This window comes from Manis javanica, chromosome 12, assembly GCF_040802235.1.
Source record: "Manis javanica isolate MJ-LG chromosome 12, MJ_LKY, whole genome shotgun sequence".
NCBI classification, from domain to species: Eukaryota; Metazoa; Chordata; class Mammalia; order Pholidota; family Manidae; genus Manis; species Manis javanica.
The window spans coordinates 33,178,073-33,198,860 of record NC_133167.1 but is presented as its reverse complement, the minus strand read 5'-3'; the positions used below and the strand labels follow the sequence as shown (position 1 = coordinate 33,198,860).

The window sequence follows — 20,788 nt, the reverse complement described above, 5'->3', positions numbered from 1 at the left end:
GCCTGGGAATGCTCAGCTGGCCTTTGCTTCATTCAGGTGAAAGAGCCAGACACAGGAAAACCATGACTTTTGTGAGCCTTATAACTACCATATACTTATAACTAAGTATATTCAAGACAAACTTAACTTATCCTAGGCTACCACTATGAAAAGGAAAACTGAACGTCTTAACTCACTGGCACTTTCTAGCAATAGAAAAGTCTGTCCTGTAAGTATAAGTGTGCAGGCCCTGGGAGCATTCCTTCAGAAGCCAGAGGAGTTCTCAATGGGCATTTTCCAAAAGGGGACTCGTTGAGCATTGGTTCTCAACGTTTCCAGCCTCAACATCCCCCTTTTGGCAAATATTTTAATGCTCCCTTTAATATCCCAAAGCAAAATTCAAAATAATATAACCTACTTTTGCAAAATAATCATATAATACTTTGATGTAATATACAAAAGAAATAAAAGGACAGTCGCTTATAACCAAATGTTATCATTCCAATATATAAATTCTCAGATATGATTAAACCAGGATGTTTAGTAAATCCAGTGTTTTTAATTTTAATGCACCCACTAACTACAAAATGTTGTTTAAGTTATGTGACTACCCCCACTGAAACCACTTAAACCACCATTCTCTCAAGCCCTTTTTCCCCACCTCTATGTGTCTACAAATTTATGAAGCACCCAGCATATTAACCAAGTCATTTCCTGTAGGACTGGCCACCCAATCCGGTTTATTCTAGAGCGTGGTAATGACATGCTGATAACTGCTGGCCGCCACCCACTCCTTGGACGATACAAAGTGAGTGAGCAAAACTTTCAGGAAACTGCCTAAAACATTGTCTAGTGATATCCAACCAGGAATAAAGAGAATTACTGAATTCCATACCACTTGAAAGGAATATTTGGTTGCTACCTCAGAATGATCAGAACTTTCCACTGGAATCATGGTCAACTTCCACATCACATTCAGTGTCCCCTGGGGATGGTCACATAAAATCATGTGCATAAACTGGGTATGGATCGTCAACTGTGATCACATACATTTGTGAACAGCATGGTCTGGTTGTAAAAGACTGTTGAGAAAATGGTTTTACTTATTACATCACTTTGCAGATTGGATTCATGAACAATGGTGTGATCAAAGCTGCTGATGTTGAATATTATGTCAATGGCGGATGCACTCGTGATGAATCTGAGATGGTAAATAAAAAGCATGCCTTTCCCATAGGTTAGCCATTGAGCTGTATGGGCCACATTTTATTTGCATAAATACTTGGCTTATAAATTAGATAAATTCTGTGAAGGATTCTTATTAGAGATAAAACTTGGATAAGTAGTTAGTCAATAGATGTGAAGTTTTGTTTTGTTATGCTTTAATTCAGGTGATAGAGTTCCTGGTGCTGAAATCTGAAAGCGCATATTGTATTCCTAATTTCCGGTGCCGGGGCAGGCCTTGCAAAACAAATTTGCCATCCAACACTGCCTTTCGAGGATTTGGCTTCCCTCAGGCTACAGTGGTAGTCGAAGCTTACATGACTGCTGTGGCATCTCAGTGTAACTTACTCCCTGAAGAGGTAATCAGTCAGAAGCCCCTAACGAAATTCTGACATCATCAGGTTAAATGTATCTTGAGTACCTGCCTACATATAGCATTAAGTCAGTATCTAAGTAAATCCAAAGAAATAAAGTACATCATACATCATCTGTGTATTGGTTAGCTTTTGATGTGTAACAGGTCAACCACAAAGTTTGGAGGATTAAAACAACAGGATTTCGTCAGGTTCTGAGGGTCCGCTGGGGAGCTCTTCTGGGCTGGGCCACCCCAAGTGCAGTTTTGTGGTCTAAGTCAGCTCCACTCACCTGTCTGGGGGGTCATTGGCTGAAGAGTCTAGGGAATGTCTCAGCTGAGAAAGTTCATGTCTGCTTCACAGAATCTCTCAGCCTTCCATAGGCTAGGCTAGGCCAGATTAGTTCTCATGGTGGCAGTCATGGTTCCCAAAAGTAGAAAGAACATGGCCAGCCCTGAAGCACAAGCACTTTCCAACCCTCTGTCTGCATTACCTATGCGTGATCCCATCAGCCACAGCGAGTCACCTGGCTGATCCCAGGATCAGTGTGAAACCACGTAAAGGCATGAATACGGAGAATGTAATGCTTATGGCCATTGTGCAAACATTCTACCAAAGTTCAAGATTTTGAGGAGCTAATTTGAGGACCGTTATTATATGAAACTTATTATATTAAGACTAAGGAACTGCTGTATAGGAGTAAAAGAATTTTGAGTCAGTAGAATTTTGTCTCATCCCTAACAAAACTCGTGACAGGACTCCCGATAGTACCTACTATTTCCCAGGGTTTCTGTAACGTTAGCTGAGATAATGCATTGAGTCTACAGCCTGAGGTTTTGAAGTGTTCGATGCTTTTTATTGTTTATTGTTATTATGATTGCTCTTTTGTTATGTTTGTACACATACACTTGCACTTGCATATTTACAGCCTTTCAAATAGCTGTTTATTTTTTCATACTTTCTTCATATCAGGTAGATAACAAAAACATATGCCTCACATATGGAATAAGCATATAACCTTAAGCTCCATTTTATTTCCTTGTCTTTCAGGTTAAAGAAATAAACATGTATAAAAGAACTAGCAAAACAGCCTATAAGCAAATATTTAATCCAGAGCCCTTGAGAAGATGCTGGAAAGAATGTCTGGAGAAATCTTCATTCTATGCTAGGAAATTGGCTGCTGAGGAATTTAACAAAAAAAATTACTGGAAAAAGAGGGGGCTTGCTGTGATTCCCATGAAATACACCATTGGGTTCCCCATGGCCTACTACAATCAGGTGAGGTTGAGAGAGATGTCTTCTCACCAAAGGCCCTTTTCCACATGACCAGCTGTCAGCAAAAGGCAATCATGTGCAACTAGGGATGGTCCCCTCTGGGAAGAAAAAAAACTGGGGCAGTTTCCCACAGCAGGAAACAAAGTGGGTTTAGGCAAGTGTTGGAGACAATGGGTATCAAGCCAGGCCTGGCTCAGCAGGGTCCAGGGACCTCAGAAGGCAGTTAACAGATAAGGCCCAGCTTGAGGAGAGCTGGCCCTGGGTGGGGCCCCAAACATGAATACTAGGGTATGGGGTCAAACTTCAAATCCATGAGAGAACTGGAGGAAATGAGGATCCCTTTCTCTCTTTTCTAATTTCTTGGTGGCAGCAGTTGGATCTGTGTATTTAAAGACAGAGTTTTCAAATACACGAGAAGAGACAAAGCTACCCCATTCATGCAGAAATCTGGAGTTAAATACTGAAGCTCAGTGACTACTTTTTAGTTTCACCTGAAATGGTTTTTCATGGGGTTCCATTTCTGATTCTTTCATTTTTTGCTTTTATCCCCTTCAGTCTCTGAAATGTCCCCATAATCAAACCAATGCAAAGGAAAAAGTACAGGTCCTGTCATGGTGTGAATGAGGTGTGGCCAAGCTGTCTCTTGCCTAAATGATCTTCTGTACACCCTCTCTCACAGTCTAACAAAGTAGAAAGCAAAATGAGAAGGAGGGAGGGGGCCAGGAGCACTTCACCACTTGGAGTCAATCTCCAGCCTTTCCCCCCACTGGTTCTCCAGCAAGCACAGCGCAAACACCCCCTCTAAAGGCAAAAACTCATCTACTCTCTATGGCTGTTAGGTAACTTATTTTAATTTTAATGGTGTATAACCACAAAACCAAGAATAAGCTTCTTATAGCTCTTATGCCTTTATAAAACACAAATGAATTTGGAAATTAAATAATGCCAGTACTATAAACGTCAATGATAAAAGATTAACATGTGGTGTATGATGTTGCCTTTCTAAAACTAAATCCTCACTCAGAAAATGATGGTAGTTCCGGCTGCTGTGGTACAAGGTATTTTGAAGTCTTTTTCCTAAATGTCTACATAGTGTGACAACTCACTATCCCACCTCTTGTCTCTAATATGCCCCATTAAATAAAGTGGTCCCCCTTGGAGCTTATACAATCATCAACACAAAATCTAATGTGGGCTCTGAAAGTACATGACAATACTTGGTATGTGGTCATCCATTTCTCTTGTTAGATTGCCTTGAGATGAAAACATAAAGTTTAAAATTTTCTGTAGACAACTTGACAGTCCTGTGAACAGTCTCAGCCAGAAGACTGGCACAGCTAAATTAGTTGGCATTTCATGCTTGATGGCAGAGGCACAAGCATCAACGTGGGGGTAGAGGTTCCAAAGGGGTAAATGCAGGATGCCAGGGCACATGCAAGAGCATGTGACAGGGTTCACCCTAAAGAAAAATGTCAGTGACTTGCAGAACTACCGAACATGGCCCAGCCCCCTGTCTCCTATGGTCTGGTCCCTGGAGCTACACGCATGGGCCGCGGACTCTCCCGCTGGGACAGCCAGCCCCGGAGAAGAGCAGATAGTTTGAAGTAGGCAGCCTGCTATGGGCGTGGAGGACACTGGGCTCAAGTTAATGAGCTGTGGAATCCAGTCTGGACTTCACCACCCACCAGGTGCCTGGGCTTGGCCATGTCCCCTCCTCTCTAGGCTTCTACTCCCCCCAACGCAAAGTGAACAATTTGGACTAAACCAGTGGATCCCAAATATGGCCAATCTTCAAAATCACCTGGGCGCTTAAAAAATGGATACTTGGGCTCTGCCTCCAACCTTCTACTGAATCAGAATTTGCAGAACGGGGCCCATACTCCTTTCCCACCATGATTCTGAAGGTCTGCAGCATTTGGAAACCATTAAAATTAAAACATCTTAAGCTTCCTCCAGCGCCTCAAGTATCCAAGGCAGTTTGTGCCTGGAAATTTACTTATACATGTTCTATTGCTTTAAAATTAATTTTCTTGTTCAGGAAGGGAGAATAAGAAACTGTTGTAAAGATTAGTGCTTTGGAGAGGCCCCAAAGCAACTATACAGGGCCTCCAGGAAGCAAGAGGTGATAGGAGAAAAACCTATTGCCGTTCATATATTGACATTGACGGTTTTCAAGCCTGAGGTTTATTGACACGGGTTGTCTGTAGCCACCAATAGTGGCTTTCTTCTCCAGAACAATGAGAGATTGGCTCAAAGAAGCAAAACTATTCATCTGGCAACCTCAGCTAAACTCTCAGCAACGTTTAGCTGTATTGGTTTCCAAACAGGTATCCTTCAGGTATCCATGATGGTACTCTTTCCACTAGGCTGCTGCTCTGGTCCACATCTATCTGGATGGTTCTGTCTTGGTGACTCATGGTGGCTGTGAAATGGGGCAAGGCCTTTACACCAAAATGATTCAGGTGAGATAAGTGTCCATCTTCTCCACTGTAGAAGGGCATAGGACCTTTCAGTTTAACAGCTTTTTTCTTGCTGAGCAGGAGAAATGTCAACACACTAAATGTACAGAGCAACTGTAAGATTCATCTTGATTTCAGGAATGCAAAAATGCAGGGGAAGTGGGTGTTAAAATTCAGGAAATATGTTCTATTATTCTTCCCACATACAAAAGAACCAAGTCCATAGGTCTTCTGAAAACTGTAATTCCAGTTTTCAAAGATAAAATACTTTTCAGCTTTATAACAACTGCTTGAAGCACTGTGTTAATTCAAATCTTTAATTAGAAATGAATGTGTTCAATAGGATAAGAAATTGTGTTCTTAGAATTCACAATCTACTTAGGAATGTCACATGACTGGCCATTATGTGTGCTGATTCAAAGTGTTTCTAGTACTGTTTAAAGACCAAGGGATTATTTCAATGGTAAATTTTCCCCTTTTTAAAAATATGAAATATGATTCACTAAATATGACATTTGAATAAAAAATGTGGCGACAGAGGAGGAGGTAGGACCAAGCTTCTCTCTCAGTTAGAAGGGAGAAGATTCTTTCTTTAAGGAAAGAATAGTGTGGAATCATGTGCTTGGAATTAGGAAATCACAAAAATCCACAGGGCCTTCTTTGAATATATCTTGCTTCTTTGCAACAAAACCCCTTATGCCTGCAAAATGTGCGCAGAAGAATCAATCTGCCAACCTGACCATAAACCATGAGGAGAAGATGACGGCAAAGCAGTAAGACCAGGTCCTTAACCTTGCCTGCATGTGTCACACTAGACTAAATGTTCTAGAGTGACCACACTGCCACATGGCTCCCCTGAACCTGGTACAAAAGAAAACACAAAAACATTCTTTGGTTGGCCAGGTGTCTCTGAAAATCACAATGTATCTGTAACAGTGCAATTCAAAATCTTCAAACCTATAACCTACATATAAAACCCCAGATGCTATCTTAAATATTTGTCCCTATAGGATAGTCATGTTTTATGCTCAGCTCTAAAAAGAATTAAAAGGGTTTGAATTTGAGGGGAGAAGGACTTGAAGTCGGTGAAATAAATAATATTTTTCTTCCGCTTCTGGTAGGTGGCCAGTCGAGAACTGAACATCCCCCAGTCGTACATCCACCTGTCTGAAACAAGCACGGTCACAGTGCCCAACGCAGTCATCACTGCAGGGTCAGTGGGGACGGACAGCAATGGCAAGGCCGTGCAGGTGACCCTTCTTGCATTTCTCACTCACCCAATGACCCACCCCTTCTGTTACGGAAGATGAAACTGGTCCAAGGGAGGTCGAGTGGCTGGTTCCAGGTCATTTGGCTAATTACTGGCAAAGCCAAAACTCAGGTCAAGTTCTAAGGTGCCCACTGTTGCTCTTTCTGCTGTCCTGAGTTGTTTTTCATAATTAATGTTCTGGTGCATGTGAAAACCTGCACCATCAGCAGCCTTCCTTTGTCTTAGGTAAGTGAATTCCTTACTTGTCTCCCGGGCACACAGAGACATGCAGAGTGATCCTATCACGAACAGAGCATACTGCTTCCAGGAAGGGCTTGGGCCTGTCTTATAATCTGTCTAGGGGTCAGTTTCCTGTTATGCAAAACTGGGCAGCCAAATACCACCCACCTCATACAATCACTGGGTGAATTATAGAAGTCACGCAATAAAGCTGCCACCACCTCCTCCCTCCTCCCCACCTTCCAACCTCTAGAAAAACTACTGTTGACCTTTAGTCACCCACAAAGACAAACACCTGGATGAAAGAGAGTATTTCAGCCCTGTCAAATATGCTCATGTATCATGTGAACCATAGCTTTCCAGTGTATGCTCCTTGGAAACAGTGATCCCATGAAATTGTAGTGGAAAAAGAAGGACTCTATAGTCAACAAGTGTGGGAAATGAGGCATACTACATCCTGCTCGTAGAAGCTTATAATGCATATTAGCATATAAAGGTTCTGACAAGTCCTGCTGTACAGAAACCTCTAACTTTGTTTTACTCTGTTTTTCCCAAATTTACTTAACCATGAAAACATTTTAATTAATATAACCCCTCTTAATATCCTATGGGACCAGCACCCAAGAACACTCTAGGAAATTGTAATTTTGATAAACATGTAGATGACCATGCCTATTTTCCACCTTTTATTCAGATCCTAGTTGCCTTGCAAGCACAGGCGGCAGAGAAACACCCAGTGCATGATCAAGCATAGTCTCAAGCATTGATAAAGTAGGGGCACAAACTAAAAAAGGAAACAAAATATTTTCAGAAATGTCTTAATATTTTATAATGAAAAAATTATCATAAGAAAAGTCATAAATTTGTGTGATTTTTTCACACTTATGTTATTGAAATGTTAACAAACATCTACTGAGGGCCTACTATGTACTGGGTCCTGTTATAAACACAAAGCGTATAGTAATAAATGAAACAGGACAGAGTTCAAAGAACCTGTTCTCATAGAGCTCACATGCAAGCAGACAAAAGTAAATAAATCCCTGAGCCTGGTCCTGGCACAGTAAGGAAGGAAGCCACATAGGTATTTGGGCACAGAGGGAGCTAGCTTACTAAGCTCAAGGAGCTACAGCAGGTCAGGATGGTTGGAGTGAGATAGAGGAAGAGGTAGAAAGATAACAGAGGGGTGAGCTTTTTACGCAAGATAGTTTTATTCGTGACTTCTGTAATTCACCCAGTGATTCTATGAGGTGGGTGGTATTTGGCTGCCCAGTTTTGCATAAGAGGAAACTGATCCCTAGACAGATTATAAGACAGGCCCAAGCCCTTCCTGGAAGCACAATGCTCTGTCCGTGATGGAATCACCCTCCATGTCTCTGTGTGCTCAGAAGACAAGAGTGTTCTTAGGTGCCCTGTGAGTGCTCACTGCTGGAACTGGATGATGGTGGCTAGTGTACTATTCTCTCTACTTATATGTATTTTGAAATTTTCTGTAATGCAAAGGAAGCTGGAAAATTATATCTGGCACTGGAGCCAGATATAGGGGAAGTGAGCCCGCCAAGGTGAGAGAATTCTCCATACAAAGACAGGGATTCAGGAGGTCACAAAAGAATGACAGATGTTCTCGGCAACACCTCAGTCTCTCGAAGGGAACACTTCTCTTAGGATAAGAGACCATCTGTTAGGATAACTGAGGAGACCATCCCACTGTTGAGCGAAAAGTTATGCACAGCCACATGTATGTGGTCAGGACCCTGCAAGGGGAAGGGTACCTGACGTTGGGACAGGTGGGAACTGTACACTTCAGTCTGCCTTGGATGCAGCCCTCTTGAAAGTCATCCATTTGTGAAGGTCAGTGACTGAAATCTGAAGAACCAGCAAAGGCAGATGTATGAACACAGGGACCTAATGCAGCCAGAGACCATTCCCCCAAGAGGGGATGATGGAAGAGAAGGGACAGAATCCAAAAGGGGGTCTGAGGGATGTTCTGAGAGGAGATGGATAAAGAAGGGCAGACATAAACAGATCTGTGTTTGACTAAAGAATGGAAGCCAAGATGGGGGGACACCAGGGGTCAACATGTGTAATCTCAGTGGTCCAAGATTTCACTGCAGTCATTTCTATTTTGTTTTCATTCCAATTATAATCTTTTAAAAATTAAAACAAGCACATTTTGTATCATCAGCATGACCATTTTCTAAGTGACCATTTCTACCTAGATTTATTTTAACACTTATTTAAGCAACATTATAATAAAAATAATTTTAAGTCAACACTGCAGGATCCACAGAATATTTGCTTCCTTCTAAGGGGTTCCATACATTACTCAAGTTCTTTTTTAATTGAAGTGTCATTGATATACAATCTTATATTGGTTTCAAGTATACAACACAGTAGTTCAACAGTTACCTATATTATTAAATCCTCACCCCCACCAGCGCAGTTACTATCTGTCAATACAGGAAGCTGTTATAGAATCATTGGCTGTATTCTCCATACTCTACTACCATCACTGTGACCAACTTATATTATGATTGAAAATTTTTGTGCCCCTTTTTCTCCCTCTCTCTCCCCACTCACCCACCCCAATGGTAAACCACCAGTCACTTCTCAGTGTCTGTGAGTCTACTGCTGTTTTGTTCCCTCTGTTTTGCTTTGTTTTACATTCCACAAATAAGTGAAATCATATGGTATCTGTGTTTCTCCACCTGGTTTATTTCACTTAGCATAATGTCCTCTGGATCCATCCATACATTATTCAAGTTTAAAAAATTCTGCCTACAGAACTAGGAAGCAGGTCACAAAGCTGACAGACTTCATTTGAACTGATCTAAGTATTAACATTTTGTTATTCCATGTGCCTTTTATTTCTGATGTCATTTCAAATATTTCTTTTTAGAATGCCTGTCAAATTCTTATGTCCCGTCTTCAGCCAATCATCAGGGAAAACCCTCATGGAAGGTGGGAGGAATGGGTGAGTGTTTACTATCCCCCCAGGAAAAGGTGAATCCATCCACATGGGTACATGTGCCAAGTGCATGGGCTGATGGGTGGTGCCCATTTAAGAACCAAAGCATTTATTAACATTCACTCTTGTTTTTCCAAAGGAGTACAAGACATGTCTGTGTTCATTGAAACTTGATTTCATTTGAGAGTCTAATTGCTCAGAGAGCAAATAACAGCATGGGTCTCACAGTAGAAGGGGCCTTAGGATTACACCCCTGCTCTGCCATCTAGCTCTGCAGGACCAGGTTCCCCTCCATGCCTCAGGACTTTGCCTTCTCACCAGAGCAAGGGAGATAATAGCAGTTGTAATATCAAAGAATTACTCTATTGTTAATAATAATTTTATTACAATTACCATTTGTATTATTCCCAGCCCTACCCAGTTGACACCAGTAAAGAAGCTGACATAGTATACTTAGATAGCCAATTGAATTACTTGGGAAAAAAGCAGGGTAAAATATATACACATATACATGCAAACATATACACATATATGCACCTGTGTGTAGATATACACATATACATATACATATATCCATCTATAAACATACCTATGTGCATAAGTACATGAATATGACCTAGCCCGCTAATTTAGAAATCTAAAAAGGGAGAAAAAATAATAAATTTTATACTATGCAACCCAAAAAATAGAAGGTCCCAAAGCACAGCCAGCAGCTGCCTTTAAAGCACCTCCCTTAACATAACCTGTGGGTATACAAGCAACGAGTCTCGTCCAAGATCAATGGGGTGCAGAGCTTGGAGCAGACAAGAGGAGGCAAGCCCAGCATGGAAGGCATTTTTCATTACTTTCCCTAAAGTTACATTTCTTTGTAACCAACCATCTCTTCCAGATCAAAAAAGCCTTCGAAGAATCCATCAGTCTCTCAGCTACTGGATATTTCAAGTAAAGGACATTTTTACTTTGGTTTAGATTACACCTGGGTGGGGATGGTGTGCACAGGGGCTCACGGGAGAGCGCTGCTCCCAGTGTTAACCCTTCAGGGGTGGCTCTTGAGGGTGGGAAAGGAGATGTGGGGGAGGGCCAGGGACTCCTTGGAGCTGCAGCTGTTACCAACCAGGAGGCCCACCGTAGCTAGCTATGCACACTCCGACCCATGCCACTAACTGTGTGCTGGAAGGCAGGGGTCAGACACCAACGGACCTCCTCCTCGTGCCTGGGTGGTACCCCTGCAACTCTGATTATCACGGCCCTGCACAGGAGAAGTGGGGGAGGCCTTCAGCCACGGGATGGGTGCTCTGCTCACCTTCCGTCACCTGGAGCTCAGCAGGAACCAGACCACGAGGTAAAGTGCCTTTTCTTTTCACTCCTGATTCCTTTCAGAGGCTACCAGACGCATATGGACTGGAAGAAGGAGGAAGGTGACCCTTATCCATATTTTGTTTATGGAGCAGCTTGTTCTGAGGTTGAAATCGACTGTCTGACTGGGGCTCATAAGGTAAAGCGTGCTATTTGTGTTCACCAGCCTCACAGTGTAGATACAAACACAGACATGTTTCCTATGCTGTCAATAATCATCAACTTGATTCCTCGAGTGGAAGAGCCAGGGACAGATATTGGCAGAGCTCTGTTTTGAATAAATGATATTTTCCATCCATATTTTCTCTTGGCACAGCTCCTTAGGACTGACATCTTCATGGACTCTGCTTTCAGCATTAACCCAGCCCTGGACATTGGACAGGTATGTGATACCAGAAACCAGGGACTTTTGGTCAACTTCATTCAGAATATTATTTCTCAGAGTCTTCCAAACATTGTTTATACCTGATGCAAGCATTCTGCAATATATATTTGAGGTACACCCACACATAGATAAAATATTGGAAGAAAATTCAAGAAAAAGTTACCGGTTATTGTCTTTGTATGGCAGGAATGTGTGATATATCCTGCTTTATAATTCTCTGTGCTACCTAATTTTTCTACAATGAATATTAATATGTTCATAATTAAGAATCATATAAATTCATAAGCATAAAGTTCATTAGTATTCATACTAATATTGAATTTAAATGGACTGTACAATTTAGATCAATGTGAAGGAGAAAGAAATGCTTAAACACAATTTTTCCCTTCTTGCTGAGATTAATTCTGACTTTCATCTCCCAAATAAATAAAAGTAACACATCCGAAGTCTTTTTAAACTTTGAGTTAAAATCTTTCCAGCTGTTGGGGCGCTTTGCTTTCTTCTAGCCTAGTTACTCACGGTGGAGCTGATGGACCAGCCACGTCAGCCTACCCCAGACGTCCAACAAGCTACCAGGTGAGGCGAGGTGGCTGGCCCACAGTGTACACCTGAATAGCAATCTGAAACAGTTGAGCAGCTTGGCATCAAACCCACCAGACATGTGGTTCTTCCATCTGCCATCAGCTTCCTACCATCCTACATCCTAAGAGATTGGTTTATTTAGATTGGTCAATGGGCTTTATAAGGAACAACTTAATTGATGGATCCCTCAGTGTTTCTCAAAATGTGGTCCTCAGACTCTGCAATAGAAGCATCTGTAAGTGTTTGCAGGAAAGGTGGATTCCTGAGCCCACCCAGTCTCAGACTCACTCTGCCATAACTTCACTGGGCTGAGACTTGGGATATTCACATTTAGCCTGTACCTGAGACTCATCTGAACCTGTGAAGTTTGAGGTACACAACTAACCTCAGGCCCCACCTCCCCTTCCCCTTTCTCCCCTCTCCTCCCAGCTCATTCCTGCCTCTGTATTGCTAAAGCAAAGGCAGAAAGGGAGATATCGTGGTTAGGAAAACCCTACATTTGTCTCACTGGGAAAGGAAAGAAAACCAAAAGCATATGAGACTGGAACTCGTGAACTTTGCTCCTCTGCTTTAGGGACAAGCACTTGGAAACACCCAAATTTAGTGCTTAAATTTGTTTACTTTGCTTCTTATTTTACATTTCAATAAAATGTAAACTGTAACTCTCCTTCAAATTTTTTAGCCTCCAGGGAGACACCACCTTTAAACAGGACCTTAAAACTTTTTCCTAGAGCATAACAGTTTGTAAATACAGCTCAACATGGCTTTATTTTAATAAAATTTATTTAAGTTAATAAAGCTATTCCTTCCAACCCACCTTGTTTAACATCAATCTACTCTCTTAGTTAATTTATAAAGGGAAGTAAGGAAGTCAGATATAATAAACTACAGTGTCCTGGTTCCATTTATTCTAGTTCATGTTCCTTTATTGTTAGTTGCTTTTTAATCTAACTCAACAGATATTTGTTAAGCATTTATGTACCAGGCACCATGCTAAGAACAGAGCCCAAGAAGGCCAGGCCTCAAGATGCTTATAAACTAGCAAGAGAAAGTGACAGAGTTCAAGAACAGGAGAGTGAACAAGAAAAATACCCTCTAAACCACCGGGATGGGGAAACATGTTTAAGAATGAAGGAAGTCGCTCCTAAATCCACCCAGGAGGATGGGAGTGGTAGGAGGATCCAGAAGGCTCCAGAGAGACAATAAGTCTTCAGCTGAAACTTGGAGGATGACGAGGGATTTGCCAGGTAGACAAGCTGAGTGGGGAGCAGTGAAGAGAGTCAAGGGAAGCAGAGTTTATGAAGACTTGGATGATCTGAATAAATCTGGTAGCTGAGAGAATGACCTGCACCCGGCAAGTGTCAGGTGCCTGAAGTGTGGGACACCTGGGCAAGAAGGGCGAGGGGTGAGGCTGGGCTAGCTGCCAGGCACCAGATCCTGAAGGACCCACCGCAGTGCTCTCAAGAATGTCTCGCTACAGTTCAGAGCTCCACTTTCTACCACATTGGAATATGTATTAAACCAATATCACATATTCATAAGCTGTGAACTTTTTGCCTATAGGTTGAAGGAGCATTTATCCAAGGCATGGGCTTCTATACCATAGAAGAACTGAAATATTCCCCAGAAGGTGTGCTTTATTCTCGGAGTCCAGATGAGTACAAAATCCCCACTGTCACTGAGATACCGGAAAAATTTCACGTCACTTTGATGCACTCCCAAAATCCTGTAGCTATCTACTCATCCAAGGTAAGAAGTCAAGGCCTCTGTATTCATTGGTGAGGGCTGCCATAACAAAATACCGCAGACTGGGTGGCTTGGACAACTGAAATGGATTCTCTCACATCTCTGGAGGCTGGAAGTCTATGAGGAATATTTCATTTCTTCTGAGACCTCTTTGGCTTCTCACCATGTCCTCACAGGGTCAGCCCTCTGTGTGTGCATGTGTCTGATGTCTCTGTCTGTGTGGTCTCATTTCCTTCTTTCATAAGGACTCCAGTCATTTTGGATTAGGGCCTGTTCTAAAGACCTCATTTTAGCTTCAGCACCTCTTTAAAAATGTCACCTTCAAATTTGGTCACATTCTGAGGTACTGAGAGTTAGGACTTAAACATATGAAATTTGGGGAGTATAAAAAAATTAGTACAAAGAAGTAAGCATTGATAATCATTCAAAATACAAGGCCACCACACTGTTAACTCAGAAACACCCAGCTCCAGGGGAGTTGGCACATAGCGAACTCCAACAGCCCCCTCACCAGGGACAGCCACCTCACTGTCTTTCGAGCTTAGCTATAAGACTGTAGTTGATTTGGTTTGGCTGTGAGTCACAAACCAAAGTTGTGAGTCACAACTTGGTCTGGAGCCCAAGTTGAAGTATCCTGGAGGGCTCAGGGCTTGGTCTTCATGACTTTACCTGGGGAGGAAAGGTTTCTAGCTGCTCAGGATCCTCATACTCTGTGGCTTTTTGGTAAGCTGCTCTGAGGCAGAAGCCACACACCAATCAGCTTGGGGGGAATTTGATTCTGGCAATTCAGATGCACTCCACCCTGAGAATTATGAATCCAGAAGAGGTGTATGGGGCTGAAGGGGGTGGGGGTGTATACATCAGTCCTTAAAGAACCTTGATTTCTGACTGCCTTTTGACCTCCTCTCAGGGATTGGGTGAAGCTGGAGTATTCTTGGGGTCATCCGTGTTGTTTGCCATATATGATGCCGTGACTGCTGCCCGCAGAGAGAGGGGGCTAACCCAGACCTTCCCCCTGAGTAGCCCAGCAACTCCTGAGTTGATTCGGATGACTTGTGTGGATCAGTTTACTGGAATGGTAAGGGTGGTGAGAAGAGACCCCCACTATAATCACTCCTGTGTGGACTCTCAGGTTTTGGTATGGATTTGATAACCATGACAAGATTACAGGACAGGTCATCTTTTCCAAAGAAAATTCCCCCTTTCCCTTCTCTTGCCACTTCTTAGATGCTTCAGAGCAACTGCAAAGTGAATGAACCTCTTCAAATGATGGTTTAAGTGTTTTTGACCCCCCAGAAAAGCACACTTAATTGAGCCAGCACTAATAACAAATGAGCATGGTAGTTTACTTCTTGAAACATTTTATCAAAATTAAGTTGATATGGTATTTTAATTACCTTAATACCAAATTAGATTAAATAGATCTCTGATCTGGCCAATTATTCAGAAAGTATTTATTAAGCAAACTAATAAAAATAATTTAAATGAAAATATCGAGTCACTAGGCACGCTTTGGTATGCCTTGTAATCGCACACTTACTGAACACAGTTCCATTTTCCAGCTGCTAAAAATATATCTGGAACTATTATAAGAGACTTTTCCTATATTTAACTGCTTACTGCAACCCTAAATGAGTCTCCAGTATAAAATTAGTTTTACTTTATGTCTTTGCAATTACAGAGTTTCTGACTAAGTTGCATCTTATGTCAAACATAACAAGTTTATTAGGACTTATGACTCAAGGATTGAAAGAAATATGAAAATTACATAAATTTTATAAAAATAAAATGAACATTGACCTGTTCTATTTTTAAAACAATTTTTCTTCTGAATTACAGCTTTTTCATATAACATTTTATTAATAACTATCTTCCTTATTTTGATATTTCTTAGATTCCCAGAGATGATCCTTCAACATTTATACCTTGGTCCCTCCGTGTGTCTTAATCCCGTTTATCTTAGAAAATGTAAGAATACATGATTAAAGTTAAAATTTCCAAGCTGGAGCAAAGTATATGTTTTTGTCAAGGATAATTTCAGCCTCTTTTAATTCTTCTCTGTGGCTTAGGTCACTGTGTGGTTATGTTTTAGGATGCACATTTACACAAAACATATAATGAAGCTTAAAATCAAAATTGTTTCTTTTCATTGTTATTGTCCTGATGAGCTACAGCATCATGATTTTAAAGCATGGTGGAGTTCTCATTACCGTGGAACAACTCAAGAGCCTACTCATGCTTTGTTTGTCAGAACTCTGCTCACCCCCAAAAGCTCTCAGGATTGGATTCCCCAAAGCCAATCGTGTGATAATAATAACCAGCTCACCTGGAAAAATCCATGATTTATAGTGTTTGCCAGTTTCCATGGTGTAAATACCTTGGCCAGCTCCAAGCCACCAATAGCAAGTCTCTGAACATGGAGTTGGGAGAGATGTCCGTAAATGGTTCTCATGATCTCCAGCCCTGCAAGCCACCAACAGACCTCAGGGCCCTGCCACTCCCATGTGGCCGTTAGATGAGGCTCAGGGAAGTAAACCATCCAAAGCCTCCAGCTGCTCCTCATCTGCCATGAGCCACACACACAGTTCAGCATCTTCCTCACTGAGGAACCACACGGGGTAAAGCAATGATCTCAAATCACTCTGGAATCCCTTGTTTTGGCTTAATGTCTAAAAAATGAAATCAGCACCACCTTTCTCTTGCCACATCAAAGGGGCACAAAGTACTCAGAGTTCTTTTTCGGTTATTTCTTTACTATTTTACATTGCATTTTCCATAAACATGGGCTTATACCAGAGATGTTCAGTTCCCCGATGAGGTTTGAAAACACAAATAAATAAACTACATCACTTGTTGGGACGTGTTCTAAGTATTTTAAAGCTCTGCATTCATTGGTAGTAATTTTGTGGTGGAAGAATAAGAGTGCAGCAATTGCTTATGTGTGTGTGTGACCAGACTGGAGGAAGAAAAGCCTGGCAGTGGAAAGGAAAGGCATCTTTTCAAAGAAAAGGCTTACCAGCCAATGTCCATTATTCTAAGAGAATTAGTGTGAACATGCGTGTGCGTGTGCGTGTGCATACGTGTGTTTTAAAGTGTCTGAATTAACCCAATAATCTAGATCGCCTGGAACCCAACCCACAACACTCACTGAGCCAGACAGAACAGTAAAAATAGAGTCCCTGATATTTTTTTCCAGCAATAAAATAGGAATACACATTTGTCACAAGTGCAAATTAATGTAAAAGTATTGTACTTAATAGACCATGCTGGCAAATCCCCTTGGTATCTTGAAAACAAGAGACCAGATATTTCCCCCTTGAAAAGTTACTCTTTCTTGGCCTCCTGATCTATCTGTCTATGTATTTCTACCATTCACCCAATAAAATAACACTTCAGTAGCTCTTTCTTTTTTCTCGCTCTCCCCAGGAATCCCTTAAGTTGCTGAGACTAAAATTTTGTCTATTTTAGTTTGGGACTGGACAATGAAGTGGATTTCCCTTGCGTATGACTCTTCCAGCATTTATATCACGTTTCCCAGAGGGGCCTGTGCTACCCACTTACTTCCTCTCCTCTTCACCTTTCTGTCTGAACTGCTTTATTGTTTGATCCTTTTCTGCCGATGGGGTGGTCTTTACACTGGACGGAAGACGATATTTCGTTTCACTCATTGGGTCTCCACTGCTTCTTCTCAGAAACCTGCAACTGCTGGGCTGAGGTGAGCAGGTCAGGAGGTACGGGTCCGCACAGTGATGGGGTAACAAACTTAACACCCTTAAGGTTGTACGAATCACATGGTTTGTTTTGCAATTTCCTTTCACACAACCCTCAAAGGGGGGAATCAAGCATATATAAAAATCACACATACCAAGGATCAATACATCTCATACCGGTCAAAACGGATGGTTCTGTCCCGGGCTGTCCCAATGGCCTCTTGTCTGCTCCAAGGGAAAAGAGAAGCAGCCGGAGACAGTTCCAGCACCATGAGGAACCCACAATGGGAATGGGACAGGAGCGTGGGCACACAAGCAGGAGCGCCGGCACACTAGCAGGAGCAAGTCTCGGGGCACATGTCTTCAGTGTGGTGTCAGAGACCTCTGGGGCAAGCTTGTCACAGGCACTCTGGTCCCTGTCCCTCATATAGTCCAGTCCTCCATCCGCGGGTCGGAGACAGGAGGGGACAGTCCACGTGTGGTGGTATCCCGCTCGGGCATTCACCGGCACACCTGGCACATGGAGCTACCTGGTTTGGGCGTTCACCGGCACACCTTTTAGTTTACAGAGGCATGTTTATAGAGGTAGTCGGCACAAAAGCAGGCAAGCCTGACATAAGCAACTCCATGCTGGATCCCCTCATCACCGTCTCCTGCCCTCTAGCATCCACTGCACAGCCCAGAAGTTTGATTCCAGGAAGCAGGTGTTCACCAGACAGGGAATCTGCTGCGGCCTTCATCTAGAGATGGAAGCTGGGAGGGGAAGGGGAGGCACCTCACAGTCAAAAGATTGAGAGGGGTGTGTCTGGAACACAGGTGTTTAGTTACCAAACCAAAGAGCCTAAAATAAGCACCCCCCTATCAGTCTGCGTGCCTGTGCTCCCTCCTTGGGCTTTGAAGAGCTCACTGCAGAAGCCTGCACCCCAGGGACACTGAAGTTGTGGCCAGTACTTTTCCATTTACATCATGGAGCAGGATTTGTTGCATTTTTTTCCAGATAGAGTTTCATTTGAATTGCTGGGGAAGGCAGTGTCATTTCCAGTCAATTCCTTCATTGAGTAACAGGGATTCTTTAATGGGACTCATAAGACCTTTTTTACAACACACAGAGTCTGGGTCAATATAGGGGCAGATGCTCTCCCCCACCAGAACAATCCATTTAAAGGGGATAAAATGCCATCTTCCCTTTTCATTAAAGAAAAAAGCAATGATTACTTTTTTCTATTGTCTTAAATAAGATTGAGAGTCAGAAAAACTTGGCAGAGACCGCAACCTACCTGCACGCTGTTGGCAGCCCTTTGCTGGCTCTGCCCGGAGTGACTTTTTAGACTGAGCTCGCTGGAGCCCGGCCCATTCCTGAAGGAGAGAAAACCCAAGGACTTCCGGCCTCACCGCCAGCCCTCTTGGGCTAAGCAGCAGCCTTTGTTTAATTTGTTTACACTTCATGCGATTGCATTCAAACTAAAGTTTCTCTGGCTGAAACAAGTTTCGAAAACACTTCTCTTAGGCTAGGTTTCAGTTTTCCAGCAAATAAGGTATTTTATTCCCTAAGCCAAACTACCTTTATATAATATACTTCCAACTGTAATACAATAATCCAACTCTAGTATTCTGAAACTGGTCTTCTACATTAAATGCTTGTATTTTAGGTAGATGCTGAAGGATTTATACCTATAAATATTTTGAAACACCATGAGCCATGCTTTCCATTGGCAGCATAACCTCCTGTGAATGGGAAGGGCATGCTCTTCGTGTCCACTAAGTCCCTGTTCTAAGGGGCAGAGTGAGATGGTGAACAGACTGTAGACCCTTAAGAATAATCGCTGTGCCTGTTTTTCCCCAAATGGAAGCCTCGAGAAGATCCTCTGTCTCTGCTTGCTCTATCCCCAGCCAAACCCCCACTCCATTTCCAGTTCTCCCAGAATCAAATCCTACTCATCTTTCAGGCCTAGAAGTCACTTCCTTAGGCCTTCCTTGGTCTTTCTCCATGAACAAAGCTAATTCCCCTTCCCTATGTTTCTCACAATGGCAAATATTTCATCACATGTTAGTCGTCTCTCATTAACCATAAACTCCTTGGAGAAAGAAAGCTTGTAGATCTTATTTTCTACTTAGCATAGTGCCTGGTGCAGGGCAGGTGGTCAATACCTACTGAGTGAATGAATGAATGAATCACTAATGCTTCCTTCATTTAAAGTGATTAGGTGATCAATCAAACATTTACTAACCCCTGTAATGAACAAGTTGTCATTCATGCTGATCATCGTGGGGGATACAACAAACTAGTGTAACCGCCAGGGGCTTATTATCTAATTGGGAAAACGAGATACAAACATCGAAGACAACCAACTACTTAGTGAGAGATGACACACTGGTTTCCGGGTTCTGGGTTCACTAAATGAAAAGGAAAGAAGCAATTGGAAAGACCTGCAGGTGCTTTTTGAATTGAGAGAAAGTCAAAGGGAGGTCAGGTGCTGCATTTGGGTAGTAGATGAAGAGGGAGAGGCTTATCACCATGGGACAGGAACCGGGCTGTTAGCGCAGACACCCAGGAACCTTCTTCAGTCATTCTGCAAGCGCTCGTTGGGCATATGCTACGTGGCAGTCACACTCTGTTAGGGGGCGGGGCTGAGCTTATTTTCCACAGTTCTTGTCCCCACTGCCGCAACAAAGAACTGAGGCCAGAGACACTGTACTGAAGCAGAGTAAAAGTTTTATTTGAATGTATTCCAAGAGAGGAGCAGGCTAGAGTCAAGGTAGATAAAAGCAGGTTTATTTGAATAAAGCAGAGAAGAAGGAAAAATGGAGGAAAGGGAAGCTCGTTGAACTGCTGCTCTGCCTAAGGGTATAATCCCTTGCCAACTCCTGAAGCTAGTATCCCCCCCGCGTCCAGTGTCCGCTTGGATCTGCACAGCATGGGAACTTAGCCTCTACCACCCCAGGATCTCAGGGAGCTGCAGAGCACTGGATGGAGTGAGATTATGTTCTGAGAACTTCCCAAAGGCAAATAAAAGAGATTTTCAGGCAGGTGACTCAGGAACATGATCGTCCAGGTGCACTGTCCAGGTCACCCAGGCGACAGGCACTTGCAAGCCCAGGTCAGAGCTCTCCGCAGCCGCTCCCTACTTATTTGAAGTAGGACAAAAAGAGTGACACACTCAAATAAACGTGAGTGTAGGCAACCTCAGAGAAGAGGCGCACCTAAGGTTTATGTAGACTAGTGGAGTGGTCTCAAGATGCTTATCTCTGGTGAGAGACACGATGC

The 20,788-nt window shown here is 42.6% G+C and overlaps 1 protein-coding gene across 1 annotated transcript in view; it reads left to right on the top strand.

Moving 5' to 3' along the window:
• LOC108391580 (aldehyde oxidase 4-like) overlaps nucleotides 1-15,814 on the top strand; it is a 71,986-nt gene extending 56,172 nt beyond the window's left edge. The window contains exons 23-35 of the mRNA XM_017651223.3: nucleotides 700-787; nucleotides 1,102-1,188; nucleotides 1,371-1,562; nucleotides 2,607-2,834; nucleotides 5,198-5,293; nucleotides 6,412-6,540; nucleotides 9,676-9,750; nucleotides 10,634-10,686; nucleotides 11,125-11,239; nucleotides 11,417-11,482; nucleotides 13,631-13,816; nucleotides 14,724-14,891; nucleotides 15,708-15,814. Coding sequence (XP_017506712.1) covers nucleotides 700-787; nucleotides 1,102-1,188; nucleotides 1,371-1,562; nucleotides 2,607-2,834; nucleotides 5,198-5,293; nucleotides 6,412-6,540; nucleotides 9,676-9,750; nucleotides 10,634-10,686; nucleotides 11,125-11,239; nucleotides 11,417-11,482; nucleotides 13,631-13,816; nucleotides 14,724-14,891; nucleotides 15,708-15,761 — 1,537 coding nt within the window. The 3' untranslated portion in view covers nucleotides 15,762-15,814. The remainder of the gene's footprint in view (nucleotides 1-699; nucleotides 788-1,101; nucleotides 1,189-1,370; nucleotides 1,563-2,606; nucleotides 2,835-5,197; nucleotides 5,294-6,411; nucleotides 6,541-9,675; nucleotides 9,751-10,633; nucleotides 10,687-11,124; nucleotides 11,240-11,416; nucleotides 11,483-13,630; nucleotides 13,817-14,723; nucleotides 14,892-15,707) is intronic.
• Nucleotides 15,815-20,788: the final 4,974 nt, after the last annotated feature.